This window comes from Sinocyclocheilus rhinocerous, unplaced genomic scaffold, assembly GCF_001515625.1.
Source record: "Sinocyclocheilus rhinocerous isolate Xijiao unplaced genomic scaffold, SAMN03320098_v1.1 scaffold257, whole genome shotgun sequence".
NCBI lineage: Eukaryota > Metazoa > Chordata > Actinopteri > Cypriniformes > Cyprinidae > Sinocyclocheilus > Sinocyclocheilus rhinocerous.
In genome coordinates this window covers 1058569-1082439 of record NW_015634026.1, presented here as the reverse complement: position 1 = coordinate 1082439, position 23871 = coordinate 1058569, and the positions used below count along the sequence as shown (strand labels likewise).

General features: G+C 37.4%; 1 protein-coding gene across 1 annotated transcript in view; it reads left to right on the top strand.

Annotated features, from left to right (window-relative positions):
* The window catches only part of LOC107745189 (roundabout homolog 2-like), a 198771-nt gene that overhangs the window by 138101 nt on the left and 36799 nt on the right, over window positions 1–23871 (top strand). Inside the window, 11 exon segments of the mRNA XM_016559037.1 lie at window positions 1714–1850; window positions 6157–6281; window positions 7881–8052; window positions 13549–13717; window positions 14757–14875; window positions 15499–15664; window positions 16015–16181; window positions 16743–16876; window positions 18681–18727; window positions 19045–19066; window positions 20068–20233. Coding sequence (XP_016414523.1) covers window positions 1714–1850; window positions 6157–6281; window positions 7881–8052; window positions 13549–13717; window positions 14757–14875; window positions 15499–15664; window positions 16015–16181; window positions 16743–16876; window positions 18681–18727; window positions 19045–19066; window positions 20068–20233 — 1424 coding nt within the window.

The window sequence follows — 23871 nt, the reverse complement described above, 5'->3', positions numbered from 1 at the left end:
TATATATATATATATATATATATATATATATATATATATAATTGACATTAAAATAACCTATGCAATTTTACTTTATATAGGGGATTGTAAAAAAATTAGGCTGGATTTTATTTTTACTGTAAATATTTCCTTCTTTTTTTAAATTAAGCATTCTGTGGTTTGACTGTATATTGTCTTCATAAACAACAGTCTGCAAAAGTATAATTCTGGTCTTATTGGTCCTCATGTCAGGGATCAGCCTGTTTCCTGCACCACATGGCGTGCTCTCTGAGCCCTGCTTCCTGTGGAAGGGTGGATCTGGAGTGACAGACAGCAGACAGAGTGTTGTCTAGCTGTCAGACAAAAAACGCTATGGCACAACACCCTCTCACACTTGCTCACAGACGCGCGTACACTCTCCAGAAATCCCAATTATAGCAAAATACTACAAAGAAGACCAACCTGCAAGGCCTGTCAACTTCTCAACCGCACTTTCACCTCACACACACGCTCACACACAGCTCATCACCTTTGGCTGTCAGTTTCCAGGACATAGTGCTCCTGAAGTACCTAGGAGCTGCCAGAGAGGTGCAGATCAATAAGGCTGGATTCTACATCTCAAATCCCTCTCTGTACAGTCTGACCTGGAATCGGCCTGTTTTGTGTTTTTTTATTAGCTCCCAGATACGCCCACTTCTTTCTCTCACACACACATCGGACGCCTCATAAATATTGGAAACATCTGCGGTTTCAGTTGAAAGCCTCCTCCTTCTCTGTAGAGTGTGTGTCATTGTTGAATAATTGATCTTTCTCTGTCAGTAATAAAAAAAATGCAGTGTTTCTATACAGTGCTCTTTCTCTGAATATACCATATTTTTCTCATATGGTGTTCTAAATAGCATCTGCTATTATGTATTATATAATTTATTGATAATTTTAATATATCTTATGTATTACACACTACTGTTCAAAAGTGTGGGGTTGGTAAGACATTTTTAATGTTTTAAAAAGAAGTCTCTTATGCTTACTGAGGCTGCATTAAAAACTGGGGGAAATTGAAAGTTCAAAAGTGCAGCATTTATTTGAAATATTGCACTTTTGATCAATTCAATGCATCCTTGCTGAATAAAAGTATTTTATATCTAGTTTATATCTAATAAATCAATGGCCAGATTTACCAGTACAAACCCTCATTTGGTGGTAAAAAACTACTGTCAGGATTTACTAAAGACATGCAATGGGAAATTAGCGCTGAAAAGGCGTGGACAGTTATTTTTGCGACTCACCTTATTGAATACACATCTGTAGGAGTTTCCCTTTCGATCGGTTAAGATCGAAATTCATTTAAATGAATCACGCAACGCGGTTTACTAAGATTTGCACTCATCAATTCACTGGTATTTGTGCCATTATTTCATGCCCAAAAAAAGCATGTCTTAAAGCGGCGGTAATTTGCGCTGCTCTTGGTAGTGTCACGGTGCGTGCGGCGCTGAAGACTGTGACAGGTAGATTGCGCTGGCCATTATGGAAATTAGATGTTGCATCTGTGTTCTTTAATGTGCACTTTGTCAGTAAATCACCCACAGAATTTTCCCCTCCCATCAGCGCTTTTATGGAATTGCACACTAACGCTAATTTGCCCTGTTTAGTAAATCTGGCCTGATGTCTTACTGACCCCAGTGTTTACTGTACTTGCATATACAGTAATATTGCCCCATTATATATGTGTTTCAGGTATGATATTAAATATGATAAAGACGACTATGTGCTGAGGATAAAGAAGGCAGCAGCGAGTGATGAAGGAACCTTCACCTGTGTAGCTGAGAACAGAGTTGGCAAAACGGAGGCGTCCGCCACCCTCACGGTCAGAGGTCAGTTGAGTATCCAAGTCTACCACAAAAGTTAAATGACACTGCTGACAACTTTCCTAGCCTCGCAGGGTGGTTGGTTGCCTTCAAAAATGTGCATTTCATCAAAATGTTTCAAAGCAACTCATGCAATCAGCTTAGTCGAATGCTTTTGATTGCATCATTGATTAATAATTACTGTTTTTGATTTCTTGATTATAATTATTGATTGCTGGATTCCTAAATTTTACCCTCTGTTTAAGGGCTTAAAGGGTTAGTTAGGTAAAAATGAAAATTAACCTGTGTTTTACTCACCCTCAAAGCATCCTAGGTGTATATGACTTTCTTCTTTCAGGTGAATCCAATCGGAGTTATATTAAAAATTGTCCTGACCCCTCCAAGCATTACAATAGGGAAAACGGAGGCGTCAGTTGAGTAGGTGCAGGTGCTTTTTGTCAACAGTTCAGAAGACGTGAAATAAAGCGCACACATCCATAATAAAACGTGCCTCACACGGCTCCGGGGGGGTGAATAAAGGCCTCCTGTAGCAAATCCATGCATTTTTGTAAGAAAAATATCCATATTTCAAACGTAATAAACACTTTTTTCTCACTTCATCTAACTGTCATAATCGGAAGCCATTCCGGCGGATGACGTAGGATGTCGGCGTTCCGTGATTAGTGACGAATGCAGATAGAGAACAAAACAAAACACCGGTCACAAATTAGAAGCAAAAAATGAGGATCTGTAAAGAAAAATGTTGGCGGATTTTGATATAAACAAAGAGGAGACTGGTTTTCCTTTCCTAAAGTAAGGAAACTTTGCTTCCTTTACTCCTGTAAACAAACTCGCGAGACTAGCATATCTCAGAGGCGCGCGCATACTTCCTACGTCATCCGCCGGAGCGGCTTGCACGTATGACAGTCAGCGGAAGTGAGAAAAAAAGTGTTTATTACGTTTGAAATATGGATATTTTTCTTACAAACATGCATGGATTCTCTACAGGAGGCCTTTATTCACCCCCCGGAGCCGCGTGAGGCACGTTTTATTATGGATGCGCGCACTTTATTTCACGTCTTCTGGACTGTTTACAAAAAGCACCCGCTTACCCCCATTGTAACGCTTGGAGGGGCAGGACAATTTTTAATATAATTCCGATTGGATTTGTCTGAAAGAAGAAAGTCATATAGACCTAGGATGCCTCGAGGGTGAGTACATCACAGGCTAATTTTTAAAGAAGAATGTCGGAGGATTTTGATATAAGCCAAGAGGAGACTGGTTTTCCTTTGCTAAAGTAAGGAAACTTTGCTTCCTTTACTCCTGTAAACAAACTCGCGAGACTAGCATATCTCAGAGGCGCGCGCATACTTCCTACGTCATCCGCCGGAGCGGCTTGCACGTATGACAGTCAGCGGAAGTGAGAAAAAAAGTGTTTATTACATTTGAAATATGGATATTTTTCTTACAAAAACGCATGGATTCGCTACAGGAGGCCTTTATTCACCCCCCGGAGCCGCGTGAGGCACGTTTTATTATGGATGCGCGCACTTTATTTCACGTCTTCTGGACTGTTTACAAAAAGCACCCGCTTACCCCCATTGTAACGCTTGGAGGGGCAGGACAATTTTTAATATAATTCCGATTGGATTTGTCTGAAAGAAGAAAGTCATATAGACCTAGGATGCCTCGAGGGTGAGTACATCACAGGCTAATTTTCATTTTTGGGTGAACTAACACTTTAAAGAGATGAAAGTCGAGCATGTGTGCCTTCTGTGCTCCTTCCTCCTCTCCTGCTACACACACACACACACACACATACAGTGTGCTGGCTCAACTCTTCAACTAACTCTGTAGATGTTCAGTACTTCCTGCTTCCGCTTCACTACTTCCCCTTCCCATCGTTATGAACTTGAAAGCTCTTAACTAAGGTAACAAAGTACAGTTTTATCCTGTACTAACCTGTGGCTGTACTAACTATATTTATTATAGGAATATAGGTTGTGATGGTACTGCTAAAAATGCTCATGAGTGTGTTATTTGCTTAAAACTTGTGGCTTCTGCTTAATGAATATAATTCAGCAGTCTTCCTAACACACACAGCCATCTGGGACTACATTTGGCTGAGTTGAAAAACTTTAAAACAGCGTGTTCTAGCATTCAGAGAGGGTGTTCGATTAGTCATTTCAGTTTATGTTTATGTTTCTGTCTTTGTGTGCATTTCGGAGAGAGCGTGCATGCTTTTTTCCTGTTGTTCTCATATGTGTTTACTTACAGCTCTCAGAAGTGTGTCTAGTCGTGAACTCTCTCCAGTACGAAGCAGATGTGCTCCGTCATGAATTAAATATGGGAGCTGATCAGCTATTCTGCTCTTACAGGGCCTCGTTCTCCCAGCAGACTCTTCCCAATGAAAAGAGGCCAACATGTGTGTTATTCACACAACACACATGCATTAAAGAATGTACCAGGGATGCAATCACAGTTTATTTATGACTAGCTTTGTTCTACTCTTTAGAATCCTCTCTGGAGCAGATAGAATTGGGATGTGTGTGTATGTGTTTTCCTCCCCCCATGGCCAAAAAGGGCTTTAACACTCAACTGCACAATGAAGTTGAGCATCCAAGTCATTAAACAATCACTTTGAGTGAGTGGCATGGGTAAATGCCCATCTTTTATGCCCGCTCACTCCAGTGCAAAAAGAGCTCTGGAGTAGAATGAAACGGGGCCAATCTGTGATTTAAAGCCTTTGTGTTATGCCCAAACTCACAGAAGTGCCCGCGCCACCGTGCGCCCAGATTGGGAAGCCTGTAAATCTGCCACCATCTGTAACTTGCCTGAATGTGTCAGCCTTAGTCAAGTACAGCCTCACAAAAAAGGGATCAGCCACATAAATCACAAACACTTGCAGACTTCTCTTGTCCACAGTTGCCAGCTGCACAGACAGTAGAGGGGCTCATTTAGGGATCAAAATAGAGGGGGAGAGTGTTTTTCCGCAGTCAGACCTTTTCTTTTGTAGATGGGTGTACCGTGAGTAATGGTTCCCTTGCTAAACGAACTCAACTGTTTGGAGTCCTGCATCGAGATTTATTGTTGTGGCTACAAGTATAAAACTAACACAGCGTCAGAATGTTCAAATTACATGCTAGTTGTTGTTTTTGGTCTGAATTTGTGACTTCTTGTGAACCTCATGACTGAATAGTATCAGTTTTACACAGTAGTACATTCTGTGTTTACTTTTGTTTGGTTAAAAATGATTGATTGTAGGGTCACCGTCCAGAGTTGCTGGCAGAATCAAATTGTTCTTTTATTTAGGTCAGCTAAAACATTTATTCCTCCATATAAAGACCTTTGCTCCATCCTTGAAAATCCCTAACTGTACGTTCTCCAGTGTGATGTACCGTCTGCAATAGCATTTTATCTTCTCACAAGCTCCAGCTGCCATTCCCTGCCTTTCAAGACTCTGACAAACCTTTTTTAGACGATTGCTGCCCTAACCTTCTCATTAAGGAGAAAGTAGCATTGACTCCATGTCAAGGTGAAAGTTTGGATCCCTGTTTCTGAATTCTGATGTCATTTTAAGGTCAGGTTAGACAGGGAAAGCAGGGAAGATGGTACTATTAATTGGATTATTTGAATGTGCTCTGCAGGAATGTTGGCTGAGTTTCTGTGCCGGGTGAGTTGAGAGGTTAAAATACTTTGCTAAGTGTGATGCATAAGGCAGGAAAAAAATCTCGTTCTGTGATAACTTGACCCAAGTTGGCAGTTAGAATAGAGAATGATGTCCATTAAAATGCAAACAGCAATTCAATGTTTTCCAAGCTGGTCCAGCTTGTGACCTCTGCTTGTCTTCGATACAGGAATAGAAACAGTTTTTTGTACCTAGAGTCAATAGAGTCGAGCATTTAAATCCACTTACAAAAGAACTGTCCACTCAAGTTCACGGTGTGGCGTCCACACTTAGCTTCTCCTCTCCGTGTGTCCTGACCGGAATGACCCACCCCTCCCTCTGGTGTTGTGACCGCAGCACGGCTGTGCCTGAAAGCTGCCGTCATTCATTCGGTACCGCCATCCGCGGCTCCACCTGGATGAATGGCTTCCTGTGGTTGCTGTCGCTGTCCTTGCTGTTTGTGGTCAAAGCAAACAGAGAATCCAAAAGGCCGATTGGTGTCGGAAACGGGCTGATGCATGGAAGCTCTGTCTCAGTGACCTCGGCAGTCAATGCCTGTGGATGCCTGATGTTCCCACTGACTGCCAGTGATCAGCGTTTATGTGTCGATATGTGTTTGCGTCAAAGGGTATTGTGTAATGTTAATGTCTTTGGTTCTTGACTCAGCCGCACCGCAGTTCGTGATCCGGCCGCGGGATCAGATTGTGGCACAGGGACGGACCGCCAGTTTCCCCTGTGAGACCAAAGGAAACCCACAGCCGGCGGTCTTCTGGCAGAAAGAAGGAAGTCAGGTAAGAGCACAACTTTCTCTCTTTGTTTTTGTCAAAGCTTTAGGCTAGTGGTTAGCTAGGGTGACCATACGTGCCATTTTCCCAGGACGTGTCCTGGCCAGGATTTGTTTTGGCTTTGTTTTCCTGTTTTCATGCTTGCTGAAGGTAATGATCGAAAAGTAGTTTGACCAATAACATGCAAGCATTGTACATAATGGACCAATCATGGCGTGTGAGAAGGTGGGATCTACGGTCAAAGCGATGCAATTACGCGTACATATTAGGTGTGTTAATTGAGGTGACATCAAAGTACATCGAAAGCGTTTCGAAAGCATAACCGTCTGTATGGTACTTTGATGTCATACACCGATCGGTCTGCACACGCAAACAAAGCCAAAACCTAGATATTTTAGGCAATATAGAAATCCTGGCCAGGACGCGTCCTGGGAAAATGGCACGTATGGTCACCCTAGGTTAGCATACATGCTTCAGGCATGTTGACAATAAAATGGGTGAACAAATCCCTTAGACTTATATTTAAGAAGGGATACAAGCTATATTTAGGGATGGGGTCACCTAGCATCCACCCAATAGACCTTAGTAATAGCAAAACTGGCAACCACCCAGAACATGTTAGCATTGTAGCAGTGAGCTTTAGCATGGCATGCTAGTAAAAAAAATCCTAGAAAAGTAATAGAAAATGAAAAATAACAGAGCATTTGAATCTTAATCCCAATATTAAATGCAATATAACACTTTCCATTACATTTTTTGTTCTACCATTCCTCTCTTAAGTTAGATATGACGGTATTTGTTAAAAGGCTAAATTAAAGCAGTTATTGAGTCATTAGCACTGAGAGAAGCCTCTCAGTCACACTTGAGGATAATGGACCCAACATCTATCATGTGTGAGAGGCTAATTAAAAAAAAGAGCGAAAGAAAGAAAGAAAAAAACATCATTTGGAGCATAATTTGGAGCATTAAAGTCATTAGGTGTAATTGAATCCGACTAATGTCTTTCGGTTTCTGACGGTCAGCTATGAGGACTCAGAAATCAAAAGAGAGAGAGAGAAAATAAAAGGAAGAGTTGAGAGATCTCAAGGATATAAAATCTGCGGTAAATGTAAGGGCTCGGTCAATGACGGCCATTAATGAACCCAGCTTGTTATCTGCCGTAATTAGCGAACGGACTAAACTGGCTGCTGGTGGTGAATTAGCTTAGAATCACCTGGCCTCCTCCCTTTCCAGCAGATTTCATTTCAAATACAACAGCCATGTTAGACAGAGTGAGTAAACAACGCAGCCCAAAGCAATTACTGGAGTCATTTGGACACAATGGATACACACAGTGAGAGAGATACACAGTCAGGGTTAGCATACTGGTTAGCAAAAGCTTTATCTGCGGTGAGCCATTGTGTTGCGCAATTTAAAGTCAAGCCACTGCAATTGCTTTCCGAATTTTAATAGCTGATAATACAGATAATAATTTACCCCCTCTAATGCAAAAATGTCTTTCCTGGTGTGTTTATATTCTAAAAACAGTGGGTTTCAGGTAGCGAATTTTCCATGGCAATGCTCTTTACACTTTTCTTGTCTGTTCACTTTTCTTTGTTTGTGTAGAACCTCCTGTTTCCAAATCAACCGCAGCAGCCCAACAGTCGTTTCTCGGTGTCGCCCAGTGGAGATTTGACCATCACGGCGGTCCAGCGGGCAGACGCGGGATACTATATCTGCCAGGCCCTGACGGTGGCGGGCAGCATCCTGGCCAAAGCACAGCTTGAGGTCACAGACGGTAAGCACTGGGGTGGATCGGACCACAACAGGGCTTTGGGAATGTGGATGGATTCTTACCTAGCTGGTGTTTCATTCTGATTCTTTGTTTTTAGATACAGTGCTTTTTTTTTAATGAAGCAAATCAGTTCCTTCTAAAAGATTATCTTGCATATGCCAGAAACTGAATCTGGCATGCTTATATATATATACATATATACATATATATGACCCTGAAGAAACAAAAGCAGTCATAAGTAGCACAGGTATATTTGTAGCAATAGCCAACAATACATTGTATGGGTCAAAGTTATCCATTTTTCTTTTATGCCAAAAATCATTAGGATATTAACAATATTTTGATTATAACAACAATACATTTCCTACAGTATGAAAACCACTTCTGTTGCCGCTGGATCCACATTAAGAGCTGAATTGGAATGTGGCCTTGAGCTCTCCTGCAATGCATTGATTCTGCCTCGCTATGTGAAGTGAATAGCAATCCTGACGACCCTGAATTCTGCTCGCGTTTGAATATTACAGGAGCACGTCTCTGTGAACTTCTCTTGACAGGAGGAAAACTTCATTTCAGCTCGAGAAGGGAGTGAAAACAGCCGTCCTTGAAAACTTCAGATACTGATGATGGAAAAATTGCTTTGGCTCTCAATTTCAAAAAATTGACCCTTATGACTGGTTTTGTGGTTCAGGGTCACATATATAATTAATAATTAAATTGTGTTTTATTTTATATTTTATAATATGTTTTATAATTTTACAAATTGTGTTTTTATTATTACATTTGTTACAAAATATAAAATAATAACAATATGAATGTATATATTAAATATAAATAATAAGAAAAAAAATAATGGATTCCAAAAAGGTTGCAAAAGTCCCCCATTCCTTCCACCCCTATATAATATTATATATATATATATATATATATATATACTATTGCATTATGCAGAAATTGTAAAATACTATGATTGATTAAATAATTATAATAATTATAAATGAAAAATTATTTATTATTATCATTATTCAAATAATTATAATTGTTAGAATTAAATATTTCATTTTTGATTTATATTTTTACATGAGCTGACTTTTGTTAAGCCTCTATTTTCAATATTTTGCGCTCTATCACTCGCTGTCGTTCTCTTTTCACCACTCATTCATATGTCAGCCTACACTTTTCACACCTGACACAAACGAAGGCCTCAATATCCTCATACAAAAGTACTGGCAGAAAGATAAATGTCATATGAAAACCACTTCTGTTGCCGCTGGATCCACATTAAGAGCTGAATTGGAATGTGGCCTTGAGCTCTGCATTGATTCTGCCTCTCTATGTGAAATGAATAGCAAGCCTGACGACCCTGAATTCCGCTCACGTTTGAATATTAACAGGAGCACGTCTCTGTGAACTTCTCTTGACAGGAGGAAAACTTCATTTCAGCTCGAGAAGGGAGTGAAAACAGCCGTCCTTGAAAACTTCAGATACTGATGATGGAAAAATTGCTTTGGCAACAAAGCGTGTTTTGGGTTGTGTAAGAGAGATTTTTTTTAAAAGGAAAAAGTAGCAAGTCAGTTTGTATGAACTTTTCAACTACATCTTCAGTCTAACAATAAAATTTAATTCTTTTATGAGGTGACGGCTGTTACGGTTGACTGCAAAGCATATAAATTAAGCGATCTTGTCTTAGAAACTGCATTTGACCTAGACTGCCGTAAACGGCTTTTTCTCAGAAAGGAGTATGTTTGAGAGATGTTGTGGAGGATGACAGCAAAGAGGGATGACAGGAACTAAAGAGAAAGAGGGTCACGGCCACACCTGCGCTGGAGGAAGAGTGTGATTTAGTGGCTGTTGAGGTGGCAGAGAGAGCTGGACAGGTTCAAGGAGAGATTTGATGAAAAATGGCTGCTGCCAGACGGCACCAAGGCCTTCACGCTGTCCAAAACCGTCCCGTCAGAGGAACAGCACTCCATCATGTCACGCCAACACACACATCATATGACTTAGTCTTATTACACTCACACACAAACCATAACACCTGATCTTAGCAGACACTGCAAAAGGAAGAAAGTCACTGCATTTTTTCAATTAATAAGTAGTCAGTTAGCAGACAAATTTATTTAGTTAACTACTTAGTTACTCACATTTATATTGATTTTTTATTTTTTTATTTTGTGGAGCACTTAGATATAAAGACAAATTTACTTTCTGAAAAGTTTTGCAAAAAATATTTATTAATTTATTTAGTTAATTAGTAGTCATTTACTCACATTTATTTGGATTTTATTTATTTATTTTTATTTTGCAGAGCACTTGTAGATATAAAGACAAATTTACATTCTGAAAAAAAAAATATATATATATATATATATACATATATATGTGACCCTGGACCAAAAAAACAATCATATACAGGTATATTTGTAGCAATAGCCAAAAATACTCATTCAGTACAGAGGATGCAGCTTTAATCCAAATACAGCCATTATGCCTCATCAGTCTCTATCTATCCGCACATGCATCTCTGGGGTTTATATCGGCCTGATGGATGCGCCAGCAAAGCACTCTGGGGTTTAACCTCGGCGCGGAGTAATCCACATTGATGAATTAGGATGGCAACTCTTCATCCCTGAGCCCAAATGAGGCATTCCGATGGAGATTTGGACAACATAAATACCATCCTTTATTCAGAGCGAGACAAATAGTAACACAGACGAGAATGGAAGAAGACTGCATCTGAAGCTGTATTTAACGGTTAGAGGTGCAGTCTGTAATTAGCACCCACCGGCTTTTTGCTCATTAATTCACACCTGCTAATTAATGTGTCCTCAGAGGGGCAGAGGACAGGACACGGCTGTGATTATTGTATTATTATTAGTCAGAGAAAGAAATGGTTGGCGCTTCTCAAGGCGCATTTGATGCCCATTTGTACGTCAATTGTTGCATAAATGATGAACTGAATTGAATCAACACAACTTGAGCTGAATAATGACACTGTTGCCACCTTTAAAGCTGCTTACAGCTGAATAAAGCTTGTTTAACTTTAACACTACTATTGAACTAAACCGAATCAACACTGAATTGCTTTGAGCTGAATAATGACATTTATGTTCTGTATTATCTAGATGTTTTATAGTTAAACTTAGGACACTTTGCAACATTCACACTGTTATTGAACTAAACTGAATCAACATTGAGCTAAACTGAGCTGAATAATGACACTGTTGTCTTTTTAGAGCTACATAAATTGTATTTGTTTCATAATTGAAGAACTTAATACTCTTATTTTTTTTCTTGTTTATTACTGTGAAGCTGCTTTAAAACAGTCTTTATTGGATAAAGCGCTATATAAATGAAAACATCAATAGGGCTATGCAATCAATCCCACATAATTTATTTTTATATACTGTTTATTACAATTTTAACTCCTTACATTTTTATTATTTTATATACATTTTATTTATTTATATTTTTTATATTTTATAATTATATATATAATATTAAAATTATATTTTATAATTTTAAACATTTAGTTTTAATAATATAGTTCTATACTTTTAATAATATTATTAATTTAGTCATTCCACATGATTTGATAACGCCTTCTGTTGCCAATAACAACGCAGTGTTTTTACTTACAATTTTGCCATAATTATATTTGCTCTATAAAATTCCACAGATTTCCCTCTACTGTAAGCAGTAAAAAAAGTGTTTACACAATGAGATGAAAATGGATGGAAATCTTTTCATGAACACCCATCATTATAAACATTGCAAAACAAAACAACAACAAAAATGAAACCGTCTGTGCGCTCTAGAATGGTGGGTTCGTGTTTGGAGAAGCAGTTTATGAGGGGACGTTCTCTTAACCAGCTTAAGATATTTAAGCGACCACACTGCCTCTGATAGTCAGATATATAGTAATGCATGAAATTTAATCAGAGTCTGGTTCCTAAATGAAGGATCTCAGGCACTAACTGGAAGCTACAAAACCACCTTGCTGCCACATCAGTGAGCTAGAAACTAAGACTCAGTGTTTCTCCCAGTTTTTCCCAGAATGCTTGGGGGGTAGACGCTGCCCTGTGGTGCGACCACAAAATGTGCATATAACCCCGATACGTCCAGGAATAAGGCAGTCATGGCTTCATCCTGCTGCCTGTGCCACACTAAAAGACACTTTTAATGACGAACATGTTCGCCGTCCTGTGCTAAAGCAACAAATGATGTAAGAAGGCCTGTAAGTGTCATGATGTCATAATCTGTGGAGAATACATTAGTTTAGATGGACAAGCATGCTAATTGCTGGCAATCTTCAACATTTCCATTTCAGTAGGAGCCAAGGCCTAGTTATTAGCACATGGGCTCCAGACATGTTGAGTCACTGCACTCACACAGGAAATGTTTCAGATCTGGCCTGTGTTGTGTTCCGGACACTTTCTCACTCTGTCTTCCTAATTATTTCCTGTCTCCTCTCTGCTGTCTCTTGCCCTGTTTGTATGCTATCCGATAAATAGTCTGTGCAATACAACAGAAAACAGAGGGGTGTCTCAAATCAAAGTACGCTTAAAGTTGGTGGTATAGTTTTTGTAGTGTGTATACATTTATAGTGTGTATTCACACTAATATTTCACACAATCTCTTATGCAGTGGAAGAAGTGCTTGTGACAGTTCTCTTTTGATTATTTTAGTTGAAAAAAGTTGATAAATGTGAAGCTGAAACTGAAGTTTTTGTTTATATTATGAACGTGAAATGCAGTATTTACATTCAAGGAAATGAATTTAGCTTGATGATGACACTCAGTTTTTCTTTGAATGTTTTTAAGCATCAACCACAATAAAAAAATTGTTAGATGTATGCTTAAAAAAATTATAAAGTAAAAATAAAGGTGCATAAAATTTTTTTTAAAATACCTAAAGAAATATTTAAGTAAATCTAGTAAAATAGAAATAAGGTAATTAATTTTCTTTTATTTAATTTTATATAATTTATTGTATATAGTTTTTTATTACATGTATAATTCCTTAATTTTGTTTTTATTATTTTATTGTATATACTGTATAATTGTATTTATTCATATTTTTAATAATTTAAAATATTACGTTTTAATAATATACTTCTACACTTTTAATGACATACAGTATTTATTTATTTGTTTGTTTGTTTGTTTGTTCATTTGTCTATGCCGTATTTTGTTTTTTTAACACACATTAAAAAAAAAACACAGGTGATCATTCGACCAAAAATAAATAAATAAATTTAAAAAATAAAGGTACATTTTTCAAAAAAAAAAAAAAAGTAATACCTTAAGAAATTTTAAAGTAAATCTAGTAAGAATGTGTACATTTTACAAAAATAAGAAGATTTTATTTTATTTTATTTTATTTTATTTTATTCAGTACATCAACAGCAAAGTATACAAATTGGGATGCCTCCTTTCTAAAACAGTAGGAACTACATATTGGTATAATTCTTGTTCTTTCCTCTCTCTCTTTCTCGTTTAGTGCTGACCGATCGTCCTCCCCCCATCATCCGGCAGGGTCCAGCTAACCAGACTCTGGGTGTAGACAGTGTGGCTCTTCTGAGATGCCATGCATCTGGAGAACCGGTCCCAACCATCAGCTGGCTGAAGGATGGGGTCAGCCTGCTGGGCAACCCCCCCCCCCCATTTTTGTTATGAGAGTATGAATTTGGGATGCACCCAGAGGAAAAATTTAATACAAATAAATAAATATTTACAATAATAGTAATATTTTTATTTTTACTTTATTTATTTATTTATTTATTTGTTTATTTAACAAATTTGGCATAGAAAAAAAATATCCTGTTTGACTTTATTTGAAAGAAAAAAAAAGAACATTATCTTTCGCTGCTGACCAAATTGGACCAGTTTTTATATTAGCCAAAACTGATATAGCTACCAATATATCCCTAATATGAATGCCCAGATGTGTATCTGTCATTGTGTATTTCTAAGGCCATATGTGTGCGTTTGTGTGACTACCAGCTGTCAGAAACGTCTTCATCTAAGTGTGATGTATAAGCTTAGCAGAATTCAATCAGATATCGGTAAAACATAACAGAGACGGGCAGAGGGAATCATATTGCATTACGGGGATGAATGGGAAATATTGATTTTGGTAAATTGTTTGATACTATCACTTAGGCATATGACAGCTCTCCCAAGAATCATTTACGGAAGCCTGGACGGGCTCCAGCTGCACACACATTTGCACACGTGCACACAAACAAACACACTTTTAGGGCCATATTGAATTTAAAGTCCCCAAGCCCTCCCCGTCAGCTCGGGATGGAATAGCCATTATGCCTGACAGTGCTGCCCACCTCTGACATTTTATCTAATAAATGGAGGCGAGGCACCCTGATGAAAGGCAACAAACAACAAGGAGATCGTCCCGGAAAAGTAGAGAGGGGGGAACATGCGCCAGCTGTCAACAGTCCAGAGGGTTTCAGCAACTACCCCTTTAAATGAATTAGCCTAACTCTTGTTGCGGTTAGTGGGTGGGTTTGTAAATTTGCAAGCAAGGATAAAAGCTGGCTGAAGGGTGCGGAAAATAGAATATATCTGCCATATTAGTGTCAGCGCTTTAGCTGAACTGGACGTGCCCGAGGTTACATCTCTCAGATCGAAAGCTTGGACTTACCATGAGTCGATTTGATTAGCCGTTTAGTGAATTCACAGTGCTTGAAGATATAAAGATCAATGCATGCTTTTTTCTGTTTTTCAGCTCTCTGATTCTGGTATCTATACTTGTGTGGCAGCAAGTTCTAGTGGGGAAACATCTTGGAGTGCTTTCTTGGAAGTCAAAGGTACTTATGTGCATCTTCACAAAAGACACTCTTAAAAATAAAGGTTTTAAAAAGGGGGGGTTAGAAGAACCATTTTGAGGTCCCCAAAGAACCTTTGAGTGAACAGTTCTTAAAAGAATCATTTTTGTTTTCCTAGTGTGAAAAATATTTTAATAATCTGAAGAACCTTTGCCCAGTGTAAAAAAAAAAAAAAACTTTGTGCTATGAAATGTTTCCATGGATGTTAAAGGTTCTTCATGGAACCATTGATGCCAATAAAGAACTTTCATGTTCAAAAAGTTTTGTAGTAATGCCATAGAAGAACCATTTTGGGATCCCCAAAGAACTTTTTTAGTGAACAGTTTATAAAAGAACCCTCTGAAGGTTTCCACTTTGAAGAACCTTTTGTGCAATGAGAAGATTCTGCAACTTTACAGATCTTCTTTATGCACCAAGAGCTTGTAACACTCCAAAGAGAAAGGAAAAATTTAAATCGCATCATATGACCCCTTTAAAGATTCTTCATGGAACCATAGACAAGAACCTTTATTTTTAAAAGTGGATGTACTTTTTAAGTAATGTTATTCTTCCAGAAACAGTTCCAGAACTTCTCAATGTTCTTTTTTTTTTCTCTCTCTCTTTAGAGTCTGGAAGTCTTGTTGTAGTTAAAGACCGGGATGAGAACGAGCTCCCAGGTCCTCCTTCCAAACCTCAGGTCACAGACGTCACTAAAAACAGTGTGTCGTTGTCCTGGCAGCCTGGCCTTCCTGGAGCGTCACCCATCTCATCATATGTTATTGAGGCTTTCAGGTGTGAATTTTGTAGTAGTTTAGTTTATTTAGCCTTTAAGTTCCTTTTCTGCAGTTGTACCTTAAATTTGTTAATTTTCCTGTCAAGTACTCAGTCAGAAAGTTTAAACAAAGTAGATGCTATTTTTCATTTTACACCAATGAGGATTTGAGATGTTCAGTCTGTTTAATATATTGTACATTCTGATGACAAAACATTGGACATACGTCTTTATACACATTTCTAACATACAAAATCCTCGAAAAATATGTGTTGTGACATAGAACCTCGAGCATATATGGCATCCACTCTGACTAAAGTGTATGAAGACATTTCAAACTCTGACATCACTCTGCCTCATTTGCATGCAGCCAATCGGTGAGCAACAGCTGGCAGACTGTGGCCGATCATGTCAAGACCACCCAGTACACCATTAAGGGTCTTCGCCCCAACACCATCTACCTGTTCATGGTGCGAGCAGTCAACGTCCAAGGCCTGAGTGACCCGAGCCCCATGTCCGAACCCGTCCGCACTCAAGGTATTTGATAGAGATTAGAATTACTCTAGCTGTAATTGTGTATAAAGTTCCTTTTGGTAAGAAACCCATATGAACGGTGCCCGTGTCAAAGACTTCCAATTAAATTCTAGCTGTTGCTCACAGAGGACGAGATCTAGTCTAGATACCACATGGTCTAACGTTCCCATACGCTCATTAGTTCCAGAGACGGAGTATAACGTAGAACAAACATCATCTACTTTTGGAGTGTATAATTGAGTTAGTGGTCTGGCTGGTACCTTAATGATCATTACGAGGAGAAAAAAAGGACCAACTTCGAGTGGAAAAAGATTTGATTAAGGTGCCATGGAGTCCTCCGTTTGTTCATTAGGGGTGACTGATTCTGAGACCTTGGGCGGATGTAACCTCACAGGTTGGGTTGAAGCTGTGCTGTCTGCGGCTGGAGTCAGTGAAAACGACTCCTCATTGCTCTTTTAGGGGATTAAATTGTGTTTAAGGGATTATGTTGTACCAGCCAGTAATTTAGCATTGTCAGAGCACTATAAGAGGTAATGGCATTGGCCTCTGTCTCTCTCTTTACAGATATAAGTCCTCCAGCTCAGGGAGTGGATCACAGACACGTGCAGAAGGAGTTGGGTGAGGTTATTGTGCGGCTACACAACCCTGTGGTCCTCAGCCCCACCACCATACAGGTCACATGGACGGTAAGGCGCTCTGTGATTGGACAAAGCTAAAGATTTAGCATGTTAACTGTGTTTGGAGAGATATTGTAGTCTGTGAATTGTGAGCTAAGATTGGACAGAAGTTTTGACATATGGACATAACTTGCTATTGGACAGAGGTTATTGTACAGGTACCATGACTGGACTGAGGTTTTAGCATGTGAACTGTGATTGGACCAAGGTTCAGCCAGATATGAAAATCTTGTCATCATTTAATCAACCTCATGTTGTTCCAAACTGTTCTTTATTATGTAGACCACAAAAGATGATATTTTGAGGAATGTTTTTGTCTATACAATGGTCCTAAACATCATTGGACCCCATTGACTTTCATTATATGGACATAAATGAACTGAACTGAACTGAACTGAACTTAACTTTTCAACTATCCATCCATCCATCCATCCATCCCCTTTTTTGTGTTCCACAGAATAATGACAGTCATTTTGAAATGTTAAAAATGACATGAGCTATTTTATAGCATACTATTTTGATTATTTTGGCATTATCTCTGTTATTTGCCACGGATTATTGGCTCTATGTTATTTAAACATACAGATATGAAAATCTTGTCATCATTTAATCAACCTCATGTTGTTCCAAACTGTTCTTTATTATGTAGACCACAAAAGATGATATTTTGAGGAATGTTTTTGTCTATACAATGGTCCTAAACATCATTGGACCCCATTGACTTTCATTATATGGACATAAATGAACTGAACTGAACTTAACTTAACTTAACTTAACTTTTCAACTATCCATCCATCCATCCATCCATCCCTTTTTTGTGTTCCACAGAATAATGACAGTCATTTTGAAATGTTAAAAATGACATGAGCTATTTTATAGCATACTATTTTGATTATTTTGGCATTATCTCTGTTATTTGCCACGGATTATTGGCTCTATGTTATTTAAACATAGACATTATGTACATGTATAATATTTGATATCCAAACAAGTGCATCAGTTCAAAAGTTAACTCTGTTACTCGTCTTGGTTGTTGTTTCTATTTCCCACTGCAGTCTTCCAGCATTGATATAAACACTCTAAAAGTGTTTATTGTTTGTTGAATTGCATTAAAATGGAGATTTTAAAGCTTTGGGTTTGTCACATTAGTTTGTAATCACCCTCCTGTGGTATATTAATGATTGCCATCAGCAATCATTACAGAGACAAATATAAGCGTCTGTCTGTTCGGCCTAAATGGGGGATAGACTGTTTCAGAGGTATTTTTCTCATATGAATAATCCATAAATCACCAGCCTACATGGCCCCTGAATACAGCAGCACTCTCGCGGTAAACGTAGGTGGTGTCAAGAAAGCTTTTACGACCCTGAATCATTCAATTAATGAAAGTTAAAAAGCGTAGGAAGGATGCCCATTGGGCTGATTTACTCCATGTGTAGGGAGGAAAAGCAGATGTTTAATATCTCACTCCGAAAGCCAGACTGTGCTGTTAGGAAGACATTAATGTGAGTTATGCAAACTCCTTCTCTCTGTAAATACAACTTTTCTTTGCCAAACTAACTAAAGAACGAGGCTTTCAGCGAAAGAAGAGTCTTGTTTACCGTTTTGTTGATTTGAGATTGCGTTTCTTCTTTGATCTTTGTTGACACGTTCTTTGTTGATTTTTATGTGCACGTATGTGTATACTTGTACATATGTGTTTATTCTTCACAACTGAGCTTTTTTCACAGCATGTTTGTTCGAGGCGGTTACATCTTGCATGATTGCTGTTATTGACGTTTTATTTACAGTTTATCAAGGTCGTACATATGCATGACTCATGTAGAGCATTTTTATCAAAGGGATTTGATTGGCTGAACATGTTGTTATACAGTCAAACCAAAATTTATTCGGACACCTTCAACTTTTCTCACATTATATCACAGTTTATTCGCTATAGTTTAGAAAATGATAATATCATATGACAAGGACCTCAGAGTTAAAGTGTATCGGAACAAATTTATCTTGATAATGTCAAATAACTTTCATAGAATGGTATGTAATGGATTACAATCAACCAAAAAATATTGAGCTGTTAAATTTAAGTACACAATGATATAATACCAATTTAGGTCAACTAATTACCAAGTGATGCTTAATTTTGTTCAGTCTGTGGTGTAAAAAGTAAGCATTAGCAATAAACACTTAAGCAAAACATGGTCAGGTCAAAGTGTCTGAATATTTTTTGATCCCAAATTTCACTGGTAGTCCACTGCATGAAGACTTTTTTGGTATAATATGTCACAGTTCACTTTATTTTGCTATCCTCACTTACATTTATGAACTATAGTGTCCTGCACCCACTAGTAAAAATATATATTATATCTAAAATTATATCTGGTGTCTGAATCATTTTTGGTTTCACTGTATTTAAATACTTAAGGTGAAAAAGAGGAGATATTCCTTGGACTTTCAGACTTTTCCATGATGGTCCAAGCTGGTTACTGCTAGTTTAGTACTGGTCTAGTTGGTGGACCAACATATCTATAGAAGCCTATCAATCAGCTTTTCTGTGGGGTCCTATTATGCTCTTTTACAAAGTCTTGATTTTGTTTTGGGGGTGTACTAGAACATGCTCTCATGTTTGGTGGTTCGAAAAACGCATTATTTTTCACATAATTTACATTATTATAGTACCTTTCTCCCCAGCCTGGCACAAATGGCTCGATTAGTTCCGGGTTTGATGAAGGTCCGCCTTAGCCTGGCACAAACGGCTCGATTAGTTCCGGCTTTGATGAAGGTCCGCCTTCCGAAAAACAAAATGTGTTGTGATTGGTTAGCTGTCTCAGTGCGTTGTGATTGGCGAACAGCTTAGACGGTGTTTCAGTACTGCCCCGCCCCTTGCTCCGTCTTTCAACAAAAGCTTTTTGCCGAATCCGGCACTGTACTCCCTCATGTTGTGGAAGCTGTCCTCAGTAAAATGTGCAGCACACAATAGCAAATTGGGGTTATAATGCTCAGGAACAGAGTTAAAAATAAATTGCAACCACTGTTTCCTGACATCATCCGCTTTCGGAAGCCCACACAAAGACGGAGGTGAAAAAAACAGCGCTTCTTAAGGCGGTCGCACACCGGACGAGAAGCGCAGCGTCTTTAAAATTCGAACACATTATTTTTTATGAGTATACGCACACCGGCGCCACCCAGCTACGTCGTGTTGTACTTGTTGTAAGAATTGTGGAGCGTGGCAGAGTCAGGATGTGAAGGTCCCCTCTGAGAGGAGCATGGTGCTCTCGGCTCTGAAGAAAGGCATCGTCTACGAGATCAAAGTCCGTCCGTACTTCAACGAGTTCCAGGGCATGGACAGCGAGTCCCGAACGGCAAGGACAACAGAGGAAGGTACAGCGTTTGATTCTTTGAAGTGATACAGGAGATATGTGATGTTTGAAGTCAACATGAAATCAAAACTGACCGTATTTACTTTCATAATACATAATTTATCTGTGTAACCTTTAATTAAAATAATTCATATGGATAGGGAAAGTAGCTTTTTAGGTCATTTGTTTTGGGCTAATTTGTAGGTAATTCAGTTTTTCCAAAATACAGTCATGACTAATTCATAAAATAACTTACTATATTCTTAATTAATGTAGAATGTTCCGTTTTGGATCATATTATGGAAGTAAAAGGGGTTTGTGAATGCCTATAATTGATTTGTCGATGTCTTATGCTTCTGAAACCTACAGGTCACAGATACTAAGAGACACAAATGCAGACATAAGCCCAAAGGTTGGATCTCTTGCTGATTCTTTCCAGCTTGCTCTAAGTCCACACCAATTTGGGCCAGTTATGCATAATCCACCCTTAGGCCACCGTCGTAACAAATACCGTAGTAAGCAATACTGGCCTGCTTTCCACAGCACTGCAGTAAGCTTGTCTCTATCCCTGACGGGACTCAGAGGAAAGACACTATCGTTTTGGCAAAGGAATTGACCTTTTCTTTGTTGTGGGTTGTGTGTGTTTATGGCTGACAGGACACTAAAATAAGCATGGGTTTCACTGAATTCTTTCCCTGTACTCGTCCCTGTCACTCCCAACTGACTAAAAAAGACTATGTCAGCCATAGAGCCAGATTTATACTAACTCATTTGTTTCTGTATTTTACTTCAGACAACCACCAGTCCTTACCTAGCATTCAAAATAAACTTCTGCATAGAGAAAATTGACTAAGAGATTTATGTGATCTAGAAAATTATAATACTTTATATTTATACTATACATAGTATTATATGTTTATATTTATTTTTAGTTGTAAATTAAATGTAATCCTTTGATTATATAATATATATTAATTATATATATATTTAATGATTTTACCATTTTTAATTGTAAATAAAAATATTTTTTATTTATTCTGTTAATTTGATATTAAATTTATTGTTATTATATAATATTTTTTTTATTTTAAAATATGTATGTATTATGTCATATACAATTACATTTAATAAATAATAAGTAATATTATTATTAAAATAGTTTCTGTTTTCTGTATTTCAATTAGACAACCACCAGGCTTAACCTACTGTTCAAAATTAACTTTTTGCATATAGAAAATTTCATCGAGATAAACAACTAAATATTACTTGTGCAATTATTTAATTCTTTATCTAGAAATTTATATTTATAACTTTATTTATTTTTATTCAAATAAATTCATTATTTTTATTTCATTTTATTTTTATTTTTAAATAGTACTGTGTAAAATTAATTGTAATATTTTTAATTGTAGGAAAAAAATTTGCATTATTTATTTATTTATTTACTTATTTATTTCACTCATGAAAGCTAAATTTTGCTCTCAGTTTGGTGCTTGGTCAGTTTTAATTTTTGGACCCTGTGGATCCCAGGACGTATCATCTTGGGTTATTGTGACTCAGACAGGCAGGTTGTTACTTAATGTTGACCAGCGTCCAGGATTCACCAAAATGCTTTGAGATGTTCTCCCAGGTGTGAGCGATGGCTGCTACCAGACACACATCTTGGGGGGGAAAAAATGCATTTTTGAGAATAGTTTAAACGGCATATGGAACTCCCAAGACATAAATTCACACACACTCACGCGAGCACAGAAGGTTTGCTGATTAAAGTCTGAGCGCAATGACAGGCTCATTTGTTACCCAGAGTGTCCGCGGAGAGCCGTATCTCCTCTACACACACCAGCTCTGTCTCCTGAAGCCCCGCTGCACTGCCTTCACACCCTACACCTGCATGTCATCGCCATTACCAGAGCAAGACAAAACATCGGGTCCCCTGGCACAAGAGCGTCACGGGGCCCACGACTGTGATAGCCCCCTTTTGTTTCTTGTTTTGCACTTTGTGGTAGTTGAGAAGGTTTGTCAGAGTCACAGAAGAGGATGATTTATTGGCCATTGTCTGATTAGACAATTACAGCTTCTCTCTGGAGCTCACCGCGTCTACTTCTTTTCTGTTTTTCATTTCTCTCTTACTTTGTCTTTTCCGAAAAGTAAAAGTGTTTTCGCTTTCGTTTAGACCTTTTGCTGAAGTGATGAATTTTGCAGGGAATTATCTCATTAAAACTGAACATGCTTACCAACCATAGCCTCCTCCAACTTACCATAGTTGTTGCAATAATTGTTACCGTGGTAAAACTGTGATCAATTGTAAATATTGTAAAATTAATAAATTTTTAATTGTAAATAAAATGTATTTAATTTATTTATTTTTTGTTTGTTTGTTTAACACTTTATTTTAAGGTAACCTTGTTACACGTTACATGTACGTACTATTATAATAACAATAAATTATGCATAATTCCATGAAATCATAACCTTAACCATATAGTAAGTACATGTAGTTAATTAATATTACTCAGTACTTAAATGTATAATACACTGTAACAAGGACACCTTAAAATAAAGTGTAACCTTATTTAATTATTTAAATATATTTATTAAAATTCATTTACAATTTTGAATTGTAAATTAAAAATAAATTTATTGTAAGGTAACCTTGTTACATGTTACATGTACGTACTATTATAATAACAATAAATTATGCATAATTCCATGAAATCATAACCTTAACCATATAGTAAGTACATGTAGTTAATTAATATTACTCAGTACTTAAATGTATAATACACTGTAACAAGGACACCTTAAAATAAAGTGTAACCTTATTTAATTATTTAAATATATTTATTAAAATTCATTTACAATTTTGAATTGTAAATTAAAAATAAATTATTTTATTTTTTATCGAAATTAATGTAATAAATGATTGATATAATACATCATTAAGTTTTTCTATTTTTATTATTATTTAGATTATTGTTTATTGGTATTAAGGCTCGTTCACACCAAGGACGATAACTAGGCTATAAAGAAAACGATAAAGATATAGTTCTAAAAATCGTTCTCAATATTAAAGAATAGCAGAGTCCACACCACAGCTATAACGATAAAGGCACAGAGAAACGATATCGTTGGAATCACTTCCAGAACGATTTTTTCCAGCTGATGAACGATAAAAACATTGACAGCCAATCAGAATCAATCCTGCTATCACGAGCTCGAGAATTTAAAGCGACAGACGCGTGTGCGCTTACAATAAACAGATGATATTGTCCGCTGGTGTGGACGCTAACATCGTTATCTTTATAGTTATCTTTATAGTTATCGTTCTTGGTGTGAATGGGGCTTTAGCAACTGCTGCAAAAAGGTTATTACCCATACGTAAATGTAATATGACATATATTGCCCTATATCAAAAGTGATATTGCCATATATATTACCCATAAGGCATTATAATTTTCGCATATGTATATTATTTTGGAAGATGAAGTTTTATAGCATATAGATACATATAAAATCCCCATAGTAAAATTTGTACATGTTTTGATAATTCTTTTTTATATAGTATTAAATGTAGCAATTATATATGCCAACATAATATTTTATTTATATATGCAACTAAAACAACATATACTGTATACAAAAATCTGTATGTTTATATAC